Genomic DNA, 13,828 nt, shown 5'->3' with positions numbered 1-13,828 from the left:
CTGCCTGATTCCTCCATCTTGTGAAACACAAGGTTGTCCCCAATACATTCCAAAAAATGTATTGGAAATTTTGTATTTTGTTGTATTTCTTTTCTAACAGATGTCTGGGTAGTTAAAGTCCCCTATTACTACCAGATGATTTGTTCTGGGAATTTCTGTTTGTTGTGTTGTGTAGAAAGCCATGAGGCAAATATCTGGAAGGGGTTGACTCTCAATTTGGTTTAAGTGTTTAATTTTTTTTAAATAACCCACTTTTAAAAACATAGCTTAATAACTTAAGAGAACAGGTGACCTGGATTTTAGCAGTGCTAGAAAGAAAGCTAATTAACCACCCTAAGATACAGCCTTTCCTACCCATCCATACATCGAAAACTCTCATCCAGGCTCTTATCATCTTGTGTCTCGAATACTGCAACATCCTGTTCTCTAGCCTTGACAAATGCAATCTTGCCCCGCTCATATCTATTGAGACTGCTGCTGCAAAGAACATCCTCCTAGCCCATCGCTTTGCCATGTTACCCCCCTCTTTTCCCTCCCCCTTTCTCTATTGTATCAAATATAAGCTGCTTGTCTTTGCCTTCAAGGTTCTACACAACTTATCTCTGATTCAGCAGCGAGACATTGATCCCCATCTCTGATTAGCCCATGATGCCAGCAACCCCTGCCCACTTGTTACATTTTTAAACAAGCATCGTCATGCTTACTCCTATGCTGCCCCTCACCCTTAGGAGGAGCTTCCTGTAAACATCTGTAAAGCTACTTCATTGTCCTTCAGATCTCCTTAAAAGTCTCTCCTTTGCTCTGTCGACTGCAAAAAACTTGACAACAGTTAGACTGCTAGTGTGCTGAGACCACTGTGTATAATGCTGACCAATGTTGCCTCATTGATTCCTTGTACTCCCCTGTCTCTCTGTATCAATCTGTTGATTCTTCTCTTCTTCTTAGATTGTAAACTCTGTGGGGCAGAGATCATTTTGTATTTTTCTGTTTGTACAGCACCTAATGCAGTGGACTTCTTGTCCATTACTGGGGAGCCTAGATATTATGGTAGTACAAATAATATTAAAAGTAAAATAAAAGGCAACCTACATTGTATGGAGAAACTGTAGGATAGAAATATCAGGTATTGAAATATCCCAAATCACCGGTTACTTTTGAAAATTCTTGTCAGTATATTTGGAATTTTGTTACTTCTTTGAATAAATAAGGTTGTATTTAAAAACTCCTAATTGGGGAGTGGTAGCAAATGGGATATTGCAATATTGTAACCCTCACTGCTTAGCAATTTTATTAAAGCTGCTAGGCAGGGATTTGCAAACACTTTCCTAGTGCGGACCACATCTTAATAGAATGAGTGTCTAAAGTACACTTGCCTCTTCTGTGTACTCTCGCATGGACGCCACCTCCTTCCATCAATAATCCCATAACAGCGCTGCAGCATCTATAGCAATTGCATTTCTGGGACAATGATGATAGTGTTTTTTGTTTTTTGTTTTTAAAAAAAAGCTTCTTTTAATGGAGCTAGAAACAAGGAGTGCCACCTGCCATGTGACCAGTCACCTAGTGGGAACCTCTGCACCAATGGAAGGTCTTAAATCAACACTGATGCAAAATGGGAGAGGTACCAAACACAAAAGCCCAACTATAAAGGGAGATTAAAACAATTTTTTTTGGGGGGGGGATGTTACATCCAACAAGATGAGTTATTTCCAATTAATGTAAAGCCATATACTGAGAGAGAGGGAGTAGATAGCACAGACACAAATGTGAGGGGGTGGGGCAGCTATCTAGAAATCAGAGAAACCAGAGGATGCTAAAGGTAACTGAAAATCACCTAACTGTGTCACACTGCCCAAAAAAAAAAATTAGTTCTCCCATGTATATAGAGTGTTCTTATAATAACAAGGCTGTGTGCACAGAGCCCTGTGAAGATTATATCTGGAGTAATGGGTGCTGTTCTTAACCTTATTGTTGGAGGATATTGGGGGGAAAAACCGAGAAGGGCAATGGAAATGATACAAGAACCAGATTTAAAAGCAATGGGGGCAGGGGAAACTGAGGGAGTTCAATCCATATCATATAGAAGAAATGGGATATAGAGGGTGAGGGCGTGTATGAGAGAAATGCCTTCAAGGTGGTAATACACATGGTCTCTCTTCTCTTTTCTTGTACTTTCTGTGTAAGCTTCCTTTACAAGTTGCTGGGACAAGGCTTAAACTGAAGAAGATAACATATTCTGGAGAAAGATTAGGGAGATGATGTTTAACATTAAGAGCAATTGGCTGCTGGAGTAGTTTTCTATTTGGTGGTCATCGGATTCCTGCTTTCTGGTATTCCTGTGTATGAATCATTCATTACCTGGTTGTAAGCTGCCATCCCTGTCAGGTTCCTGATTCATATTTCTCTTTCGTGTATAGGTGCAAAGTAGTTCAACATGAGTGGCCTTGGGGACAGTTCAACAGATCCTGCTAACCCTGATTCCCGGAAGAGGAAGGGGTCACCATGTGATACATTGGCCCAGAGGTATGTGCGCTGTTCCAAAACCATTTCTCCCACGTGGCTACTTTGTCATTCTAACCGCATTGTTCTGTCCCATCTGCTTGAGCAGATGGAGCAGGTTTCATCTACTCATAAATGTTCACACTTCCCACCAGAACTCAGCTCTACTTTTATTAGTGACTGTGGTGGAAGAGGGAACATGATGGAAATATAACTTCCCATCTGCTCTTCTTGCTTTTAGGTGGCAACTGATGATAGAGGCTTATTATCAAAGTTAATTTATTGATTTATAAATTGAGGGCACTTGGTGGTGGCATGGGGAGATATCGAGAGGGCTTTCTTGGTATGAGTTAGGAATGGTTGCATTACTTGTGAATGTCAAAGCCATGTGTGAGGTCTTCAGGTCAGCCCAAGGCTTGTGCCTCCCTACAGGGTGCCCAAGCAATGCATATTTCCGTCAGGTTCCAAGGACCTTGGTGATGAGATTCTTTTACACCATCGTACATTCAGGAGACACGTTAGTCTAAATTATAGTCCTTTCCATGTGATTGTCCAAACAGCCCTAATGGCAGATTCCTTTCATAATTCAGCTTGCTCTAGAAATCTGTTCTTTGTGTGGGGCTTTCCCAGTAATTTTTCCTTTGTGCTGCCCTTTGGTTAAGGCTAAGCAAATCCAACATGTATTTCATCCTGATTTATGTAGTTGTGAGCATTATAGCTAAAATGACTGTCAGCTGTGTGGGCCTTGGTGGCACTGGTGTGACTCTGTCAAGTCTGGCTGTTTCCCTTTTGGTTCACCCTATGTTAGGAAAGAGTTTCTTGCATTTTAGTGCCACTGTTAAGTGTGTGCCACTGCTACCTATGAAGCTGCTGTGCTCCTCTTCACACAGTGCATGTGCAGTGACAATGCTCAGCGTTTGCTTTCTGTCCGTTTTGCACATGTATGGACATTTTGTATTTGACTGAAGTTGTGACAGTTTCTAGACCGTAAATATAAAGGTGGCAGTAAGTTGTTAATCTAGTAAAGAGGTTTAAGATGTTTGTTTGATAACTTCAAATATTTTCTACTCATCTTTTCAGTGACTGCCTCTCCCTTCCTTTAGCAGTCAATCTTCCACAGAATTTCCAGACCTTCCAGTAGTGCTAATTACAATGGTGATTTGGGTTCATAGCCTAACTATGCCATCAACTTAAAAAATCAAACAATACATTTGGTGTAAACTGCAGTAATTCCACAAGAAACGCTTTTCTGGTAGCACTTATTTCCATCCCTAGCAAAGACTTCTATAGTACTGTGAGACATTTGCCATTTCTGCCATTGTATAGGAGAGCAGGTCTTTGAATCAAAACTTTACCACCTGTACTAGGCCTGCCTAAAGCCCTGAGTCTGCCTTAGAGCCCAATCTAATTAATTCTAGTGTTTCAGCTGGAGCCAGATCATTCCCTTAGAAATGAACTCCCTTTGTCCCTCAAGCACAGTCCATGTCTAGTGTCTGTGTGAAGCAAAGAAGGCCTGTACGCCTGTTCTTGAGGGCTCCATTGCCTAAATAAATAAGAATGTGCATGGTTCTGTTTCTTAGATTTATTATAACTCCTTTCTTTATTAGGAAACCTGGCTCATAGCCCAATAGTAAAGTCCTTAAACCAACCATGCATTTTCTTTTCTAAGTAGCTTTCTCATTCTCCATTCTTGTAGTGATCACTCCCTCAGAAACCTTGCTATACAGATACAGAAAATCCTTAAGACTATTCAGAGTAAGAGCAGGCTAGGACAGTAGAATGGATTATACAGCTCCTTTCACACATAAGTAGGGGGTCTACTAGATTCGTGGCTGTGAAAATCACGTCATGGACTGTGAAATATGGTCTTACCCGTGAAACATGGTCTCCGGCTGCCCAGTTGTGAAGGCAGAGCAGAGAATGGTGGTTGCTGCCAGGACACCAAGCTCAGAAGTAAGGGTGGCAATACCATGGCACCCTTACTTCTCTGCAGCTGCTGACGGCAGCACTGCCTCTCTCCAGCCACCCAGCTCTGAAGGCAGAGTAGAGAGCAGTGGCTGCTGGCTGGGTGCCCAGGTCTGAAGGCAGTACCGCAGCCAGCAGCTGCAGAGAAATAAAGGTGGCATGGTACTGCCAACCTTACTTCTGTGGTGCTGCTGTTGGCGGCAATGCTGCCTTGAGAGCAGGACACCTAGGCAGCAGCTGCTGCTCTCCTGCCTCCCAGCTGCAGGCAGTGCTGCCACCAGCAACAGCGCAGAAGTAAGGGTAGCAATACTTCAACACCCTAATAGGCTTGCAACCCCCTTTTGGGTCTGGACCCCTAGTTTGAGAAATGCTGCAGAGAAATCACACATTTTCCATGAGTTGGTCATGGCATAAATAGAAAATTTCACAGATGTGTAACACATCTGCAAAATTTGCTATTTGTGCCATGACCAACCCGCAAAAATTGTGTGATTTCTCTATGATTTAAGTAGACCCCTACACATAAGGTATTGAAAAGCACTTTGCAAAGTGCTTACTGGGATACCTGTAGGCAAACATGGCAGCCATTAGGAGCTTTCTCACATATTGGGACACTGGAATGTGTTTCCCTAGGAGAGGGAATGTTGGCCAGTGACCTGGTGCTATATCGTACTCTCTTCAGAAAGTGCTAATGAGATGTTTTAACTTCCACTAGTGACTGGCAGAGACAACTTCCTGCTCCACATCTTTTTCAAAGGCTGGAGTATATAGCGTACTACAGAGCTACTTGAATTTCAGAATTCCTGTGTAAAACCATGGACGGTTTCACAGTTACTGTGATGATACTCCAGAGTCATAAAGAACAGCCCACTGCTATAATATTCTCCTGATGCTTTTATGTAGGGAAAATCGGCCTATTCTCCCTCCCACAACTTGAAAGTTGCCACAGCAACAGTGGCATTAAGTTTTTTTTCACCAAATGAGTTCATCCACAACAAGTAGCTTTTCTTCTTTTTCCCTATTGATTCACAAAGAGGGGAGGAAATTAATTTGACCTTAACTGAATACCTATTCGACTCTATTGAGACATTTACCTGCCCTTTAATAAGCAAAGAGGACCTACCTGTGTGTGAGTCTGAATGTTTTTCAAAATGACTCACTGCAGTGGAGTTGGTTGCTGCTCTGTATTCATCTGCATGGCTCAGTGTGGTATGTGGGGTGTTTCTGTGACTTGATTATAAAGTGATCCACTAGATTTGCTTTAGTTGCTTTTGCAAATAGAGATTGATTGCAGTTTTTCTTTCTTTTTTGTTTTTCTTTAATTCAAACTTTTACCTTTTAACTTATGAAATCTCAGATCTTTGGCATTGAGCCTCATATTTCTCTTTGGTATCTCACCAGAAAATTTTATTGGCCTCTTTACAGCATGCTCTGTTGAGTGTATGTATGGTAATATGTAGAGTAACTGTAAGTTAATATAACATTTCCTTTGAAATGCATATGGGAGTGGGGGTGGGGAGATCACACTTTTCACATTTGGGGACAATGTATACCTTCAAGTCAGCGGCACTGCAATGGGTACCCGCATGGCCCCACAGTATGCCAACATTTTTATGGCTGACTTAGAACAACGCTTCCTCAGCTCTCGTCCCCTAATGCCCCTACTCTACTTGCGCTACATTGATGACATCTTCATCATCTGGACCCATGGAAAAGAAGCCCTTGAGGAATTCCACCAGAATTTCAACAATTTCCATCCCACCATCAACCTCAGCCTGGACCAGTCCACACAAGAGATCCACTTCCTGGACACTACGGTGCTAATAAGCGATGGTCACATAAACACCACCCTATATTGGAAACCTACTGACCGCTATTCCTACCTACATGCCTCTAGCTTTCATCCAGATCATACCACACGATCCATTGTCTACAGCCAAGCTCTACGATATAACTGCATTTGCTCCAACCCCTCAGACAGAGACAAACACCTACAAGATCTCTATCATGCATTCCTACAACTACAATACCCACCTGCTGAAGTGAAGAAACAGATTGACAGAGCCAGAAGAGTACCCAGAAGTCACCTACTACAGGACAGGCCCAACAAAGAAAATAACAGAACCCCACTAGCCATCACCTTCAGCCCCCAACTAAAACCTCTCCAACGCATCATCAAGGATCTACAGCCTATCCTGAAGGACGACCCATCACTCTCACAGATCTTGGGAGACAGGCCAGTCCTTGCTTACAGACAGCCCCCCAATCTGAAGCAAATACTCACCAGCAACCACACACCACACAACAGAACCACCAACCCAGGAACCTATCCTTGCAACAAAGCCCGTTGCCAACTCTGTCCACATATCTATTCAGGGGACACCATCATAGGGCCTAATCACATCAGCCACACTATCAGAGGCTCGTTCACCTGTGCATCTACCAATGTGATATATGCCATCATGTGCCAGCAATGCCCCTCTGCCATGTACATTGGCCAAACTGGACAGTCTCTATGTAAAAGAATGAATGGACACAAATCAGACATCAAGAATTATAACATTCAAAAACCAGTTGGAGAACACTTCAATCTCTCTGGTCACTCGATTACAGACCTAAGAGTGGCTATCCTTCAACAAAAAAGCTTCAAAAACAGACTCCAACGAGAGACTGCTGAATTGGAATTAATTTGCAAACTGGATACAATTAACTTAGGCTTGAATAAAGACTGGGAATGGATGAGTCATTACACAAAGTAAAACTATTTCCCCATGGTATTTCTCCCTCCCACCCCACCCCCCACTGTTCCTCTGATATTCTTGTTAACTGCTGGAATTAGCCTACCTTGCTTGTCACCATGAAAGGTTTTCCTCCTTTCCCCCCCCTGCTGCTGGTGATGGCTTATCTTAAGTGATCACTCTCCTTACAGTGTGTATGATAAACCCATTGGTTCATGTTCTCTGTGTGTGTATATCAGTCTCCCCTCTGTTTTTTCCACCAAATGCATCCGATGAAGTGAGCTGTAGCTCACGAAAGCTTATGCTCTAATAAATTTGTTAGTCTCTAAGGTGCCACAAGTCCTCCTTTTCTTTTTGCGAATACAGACTAACATGGCTGCTACTCTGAAACTTTTCAGATAGATGTTCTCTTTCACATACCTCTAGGCCCCTGCCAAGTGCATTAGCTCCCTAGAGCTAATGTAATTGGGTATAGTTTAGTCCTTCCCTTGATGTAAATGTGTCACTTCCTAGAGCACAAAAGTTATTTCAGATTTCACTGATATCAATTAGAAAAAGAGGATAAGATGATAGCCTGGACAGACCCAACAATTTTGCAGACGGTGGAACTCAAACTTGCCACTGGCCCGTTCACATTAACATTTAACTATTTGCTTGGGTATGATACAGCTACCAACCACTTCATTGTCAGCTGCCTGATGGGAGAATGAATGTAACTGTACACACTCCTGAGTTAGCAGCCAATCATTATCTGATCCTGTAAAAGTTATTGGACAGTGCTGCCTGTCTTCCTGAAAAGGCTTAGCAGTCACTTGTTACCTGTCACTTAACAGGGAGCTTGACTTAATCTAAGCTACACAGATTTGGCAAGCCAGACCAGAATTTTTATTTCTTTTCTCCACACTGTGGGAGATGCCCATAGTCAGGCAGTTGATTATTTTTCAAAATACAGATTCTTCTGGGAGACCACCTGGCTCCTGATCTGCTGTATCAGCTGATCAGAAAGTTAACTCTCTGGCTTCTCAACCCTATGTGCAGCAGTTTGAGGACCGAGAAAGGACAACAAGGTATAGGAAGGTGAACCTCAGTCTAATGGAGGCACCAGCGAGGAGCCAGAGTTCCAGAACGGTGAGGGCATGATGGTCCATCTAGGAGTGTGTGCAATGGTTAGTTGTTTACAGAGAGTCCAAGCCACAGTGAAGAGGACGGAGGAGAGTGCACACCCATCAGGGATAGCAGAAAAAATTAATAATATTGTTTGAATTGAATAAGAAAAAGGAACAAATCTGTAAACCCCAGAACATTTGTGCAGTGTGTGCATAGAATTTCCTGTGGGTATATGGGTGTGTAGTTGGCTGGATATTTGGGGATGGAATAATCTCTAAGGAGTCTAAGCAGTAGCTGCAGACATATCAGAGTGCTGCTAGCTGTACACTGGTCATAAGCATTTTGTATGTGTCCACTTTTACAGAGTGACTACCATAGAGGTGGGCAAACTACGTCCCGCGTGCCACACCCGGCCCACAGGACTGTCCTGCCCGACCCCTGAGCTCCCGGCCCTGGAGCTCCTGGCCCCTCCCCTGCAGCTACGCTGCCACACAGGGAGCACGGCTTGTGCCCAGCCACCTCCTAGGCTTTCCAATAAGGCTGTCCTGCTGCTCTGAGCAGCATGGTAAGGGGGGGGTTAGATAAGGGGCAGGAGGTCCTGGGAGGGCAGTCAGGGGACAGTTGGATGGGGTGGAGGTTCGGGGGGCAGTCAGGAGACAGAGAGTGGGGGGTTGGATAGGGGGTCGGGTCCTGGGGGGGGCAATTAGGGACGGGGGTCCCAGGAGGGGGCAGTCAGGGGACAAGGAGTGTGGGGGGGTTGGATGGGTTGGGGTTCCCGGGGGGTCTGTCAGGAGGCGGGGGTGTGGATAGGGGTTGGGGCAGTCAGGAGACAGGAAGAAGGAGGGGGTTGAATAGCGGGTGGGGTTATGGGGGGGCAGTTGGAGTGGGGGGGTCCTGGGAGGGGGCGGTCAGGGGACAAGGAGTCGGGGGGGGGGTTGGATGGGTCAGAGGTTCTAAGGGGGTAGTCAGGGGGCAAGAAGTGGGAGGGGTGCATAGGGGGCGGGGGCCAGGCTGTTTGGGGAGGCACAGCCTTCCCTACCCAGCCCTCCATACCGTTTTGCAACCCTGATGTGGCCCTCGGGCTAAAAAGTTTGCCCACCCCTGGACTACCACATACAGAAGTTGGAACTGATCACTTTTTGCAGCCTTTAGCTTGTTCCTCTGCACAACCTCCTGCACTGGCTGGACAGAACTTGACTGCATGCTCAGAGAATTTTCAGTCCCCAACATATTTCTTTTAATTTTCCCTGTCTCTTTCCATCAGATGAATGTACCGTGTAGCATTTGCCTTATGATCTGGAAACTGTTCTAGCTCAGTTTCAAAATTGTGTCCTGTTTGTAACCTACCACTCATGTCATATCAGCTTGTTAATTATTGAGAATAATCCATTTTTAGACAATATTTTCTGAAATCATTTATTATTCTGTGTCCTTCTGAAGGTTGCAAGGAAGGTGATTTAACTGTTTTTATAAAAACTTTTATTTAGCAAATAGTGTGTGTATATATACATTTTTACTTACTAGTCTCTATAAGAGAATCTCTATTAGCTGTTAACAGTATAAGGCCTATGATGCACATTTTGAGCAGTTCTGATTCCACTCAGTAGAGGTTTCAGAGTGGTAGCCATGTTAGTCTGTATCAGCAAAAAAACTGAGGTTAGTGATAGAGAGAGGGGTGTATGTGTGTCAGAGCAGTTCATTGCACTCTTTTCCTGCTCGCAGTGTCTTTGGCACAGAAATATGTTATAATCTCTAGAGGGACTCTCATGAGAGCTAAGTTACAGCTCAGCTGTTGGCAGTTTGTCCACACCTCTGAATTTTGCCATAGGGAAAGAGTTCATGGAGAAGTATTTGGCCCTTTCATTTGGCTCTGACCTCAAGGAGGAGAGCTGCTGTTGGCATTTATTGGGATGATACAAATAGCAATACTGCTTTTCATCCCAGTCCTGCCACTGAAGTCAACTAAAAATAAAATGTGAATCTTCAGTGGACTTTGTTGATCCTTTGTGTGTGACGTTAGGACTGCTTTGCACCAGCTTTGGCAAGGCAAGTGGCACTGCAGGTTTATAGTTCACTTTCTGAAATAAGCAAGGAGTCCTGAATGTTGGTTTCTAAAAAGATATAATCTTTGAGGAATGTATGACTTGAGTCTGCATTGTGCATGTCTTCCTGGGCTTTCGTTCTGTGATCATTCTGCATAAAAATAGGGGGCCTGAATCAAATCGTCCTGCATTTTGCAGATATTCAGATTGCAGCTTAGTCCTGTCTCTAAGCAGAAAAGTTTCTGGGTGCCTGATAGACACACACATGCTTGTTTAGGGGAAGCAGTGGGAAAGTCATTAACCTGGAGTTTTGTTCTGTCACAGCAATGAAAAGCGACGCCGGGAGCAAGAGAATAAATACTTAGAGGAGCTGGCGGAGCTGCTGTCGGCAAACATTGGCGACATCGACACCCTGAGTGTCAAGCCAGACAAATGCAAGATTCTAAAGAAGACGGTCGACCAAATCCAGCAGATGAAGAGGTTGGAACAAGGTAAGGCTTGAACTCTGGGGCTGTGAGCCTGATAGAAAGACCATGCTTTGGTTGCATCGGCAGCATTGATTAAGTTACAAACAAGAACCATGACATAGAGGCAGTACTCTTCTATATAGTTTTTCTTCTCCCACTTCTTGTAAGGCATTTCCATGAAAGAAAGTATCATTTGTTTCTGCAGATGGTTACTTGAAGTCATAATATTCTGTTTGTGATGTCCTCGTTTTCAGAGTGATCTGTTAAGCACTATAAGTCTGCACACACTAATGCTGAGCATTTATCTGGTTTATCCTGGAAGTGCTTTACCAGCACTGAGCCCAGTTCTAATTCACCGGGGTCATCCTTCCTCCTATGAGCATTCCCATTAATTTGAACAGGACTGCTCTTAAAAGTCAAATTTCCAGGATAAAGCTTGTTAACTAATGAATCTCTGATGTCACTGTAAGGTAGGTACATATGCATTAAACCCATTTTAAAGATGGGTAGGATGAGAGGCTGAGGAGGGCATGGCTTTAGGAGCTGGTATTAGATTTTAGAAATTTTTCCTGGCTCCCAGTCTTGTGCTTGTATTGCTAGACCAGGCTTCTCTTCTATGTGACTTTAAGCAAGGAAAAACAATGAACTCTTTAAAGACCAACTTTTGTGCCATTGTCCCTGGTCATTTAAAAAGAGGAAGGAGACATTCAGAATGCTCTCTGAATAGAATGCTTTCTCCAAGCTTTCCACATGGCATCAGGAGGCCTTTAAAGAAAAAAAGGGGATGTTTCTATATCAGTTTGTCAATAACTCCTTAGCATCCCAAGGAGTTCTGCAGTGCTGAAGGTCTGGGGATGTGGGGCAGTGGTTTAGTTGTTACAGCAATAGGACTGGGCGTCAGGAAATCCGGGTTTTCTGCCCAGCTTTGCCACATGGTTGCACTGTGTGACCTTGAGCGATTAATTTAACTTCCTCTTACATGGTTCCCCATCTGCAAAATGAATCTAAACATTACCTATCCATCCATCACTGGTGTGTCTGGGCACCATAAACAAAATTAAGAGACGAATCATTTCTGTCCGAAAAAGACTCATCTCTCCCTCATTTGAAGCCGTTGTATTGACAGAGATAATTCTCCCATCCTTCACCTTTGTGAGGCTAAATTTATTGTTTGAAAAGCACTTTGGGATCCTCAGATGAAAGTCACTTGAAGTATTCCTTTTGGGGTTGAAGTTCACTCCTGTGCAGATCAAGCCCAAACCATATGTGCCACGTAAATCCAAAGGGTTTAGGAAACCAGGATTAAGTGTTGCATATAGAACCCACAAGTGAGTATGTGTTATAGGTCCCCTCCTGTGCCAGTCTGCAGAGGATATGAGTTGTTACAGCCCCCAGCTGTGCTCACTCTGTAGCAGCTCATGTTTTTAGCTCTGGAGATACCTGGTTGGGGCAGCCATCACATAGTCCTTGGGGTGAATTTCACCCATTAGTAACTGAGATAAGACAGGCTTGCCCAAGCTTCAGCCAATTCCTTTTGCCAAAATTCATGCTGGACATTTTCAGAATTAAATATTGTTGCCTTGTAACAGATGTTGAAGATTTCATAAACACCGTACTTGGCTTGTGTATGTGTGCGCTAACTTCAATCCTATTTAGTTCTTCAGTGAGTACACCATTTTAGGTTGTATGTTCAGGAGTCATTGGCATGGATTCTCCTCACATACTATCATTTTAGGAATGGAAATGCAGAACCAGATTCCGTAGAGTTAAAAAGTGGGGGAGGGGGCTGTTGTGAAACAGTCATCTCTGATTAAGTGTTGTGTATGTTACTTAGCCATACTGTCGTTGCGAAGAAACAGGGAGACTGTTTTCAGATTTCATTCAGGTTATGGCTGAAATCTGAAAAGAATTTCATAGTGGGTAGCTACTTAAGAGGTTCTTAGTTACTGGCACTTCAGTATTCATTAGTTTTCTTGACATTGCACAGCAGGGCTGAACATTAACTAGGATAAGCGCTACTTAAAAATATTGTTCCTTGAACTTTGTTCTGTATTACCGGCTTATGTGGTACTGCGCCGCACTGCTGAAGAAATGAAATTTCACCTCTGCGTTTTCTTAGCTAATGTTTCATTGCAGAGGCATTTAGCTTGAGAAGGTGATGGAGAGATGTTGAAATGTCAGTATGTTTGCGCTGGGGTCACGAGAAGCTTTTTCAATACTTGCATTTGTACCGAATGTTACACACGTTGTTTGTTTCCTTATCTCTTTTCTGTTCTCCCCTGGTCTTTATTTCCATGTAGCCCCAGTCAAGAATCATTTAGTGTCAGCTGATTGCTTAGGTTCTGGTTTTGCTTTGGAAGCATTGTGAATGGCAGAGCATCTGCTGCAAAGCCAGAGGACTTGCGTTATGATCTGTTGAGAGCAAGGGAAGCCAAAGCTCTGCCTGAGGAAAAGAGTCACATACATCTTGTGAGTGTATCTAATGTGGCCTACAACAGCACTCAGAAGTACAGTGAAAACTTTCAAAGGTACAGCCCTCGGTGCCACAGCTAGGCAACAGCAGCCAAGAGCATGCTTAATGCCATAGGAATAGAGATGGGAATGAGACTTGAGGCTTATACAGAAATAGTGGAGCATTTTACATCAAGATGGGGCAAGGACTTCATTGTGTGGTCAAGTCAAGTTAGCAGCTCAGTGTGTTGCAATGTGTTGGACAGATGAAGTCTAGGAACATCCGTCTGTTATCGCTGTGCAGCCTAATGGGTTAAGATGCACTCGCGCGCGCATTCTCTTGAATGGAAAGCTGTATATTTGTGGTGTCAAGACATTTAAGTGGAGTGTACCCACTTGGCAGCGGTGTGATGTTAAGGAATTCATTAGTTTTACGAACCGTGCACGTGTGAGAGTGTGCGAATGTGTGCTAGTTTTGTTACGTGCTCTTCACTCCTGTCCTGCTACTCTTAATGCACTGCCACAGGTGTTCACCAACACAAGAATTACAAATCCGAAT

General features: G+C 43.7%; 1 protein-coding gene across 18 annotated transcripts in view; it reads left to right on the top strand.

The window, feature by feature from the left end:
* NCOA1 (nuclear receptor coactivator 1) overlaps positions 1 to 13,828 on the top strand; it is a 360,042-nt gene that overhangs the window by 220,551 nt on the left and 125,663 nt on the right. For all 18 annotated transcript variants that reach the window (XM_043510052.1, XM_043510045.1, XM_043510046.1 and 15 more), the window contains 2 exons: positions 2,418 to 2,523; positions 10,676 to 10,842. In XM_043510052.1, the coding sequence (XP_043365987.1) occupies positions 2,435 to 2,523; positions 10,676 to 10,842 (256 nt within the window). In that variant the 5' untranslated portion in view covers positions 2,418 to 2,434. The remainder of the gene's footprint in view (positions 1 to 2,417; positions 2,524 to 10,675; positions 10,843 to 13,828) is intronic.

The sequence above is a fragment of the Dermochelys coriacea genome, chromosome 3 (genome assembly GCF_009764565.3).
Source record: "Dermochelys coriacea isolate rDerCor1 chromosome 3, rDerCor1.pri.v4, whole genome shotgun sequence".
NCBI lineage: Eukaryota > Metazoa > Chordata > Testudines > Dermochelyidae > Dermochelys > Dermochelys coriacea.
This window is presented reverse-complemented; position numbering and strand designations above follow the sequence as displayed.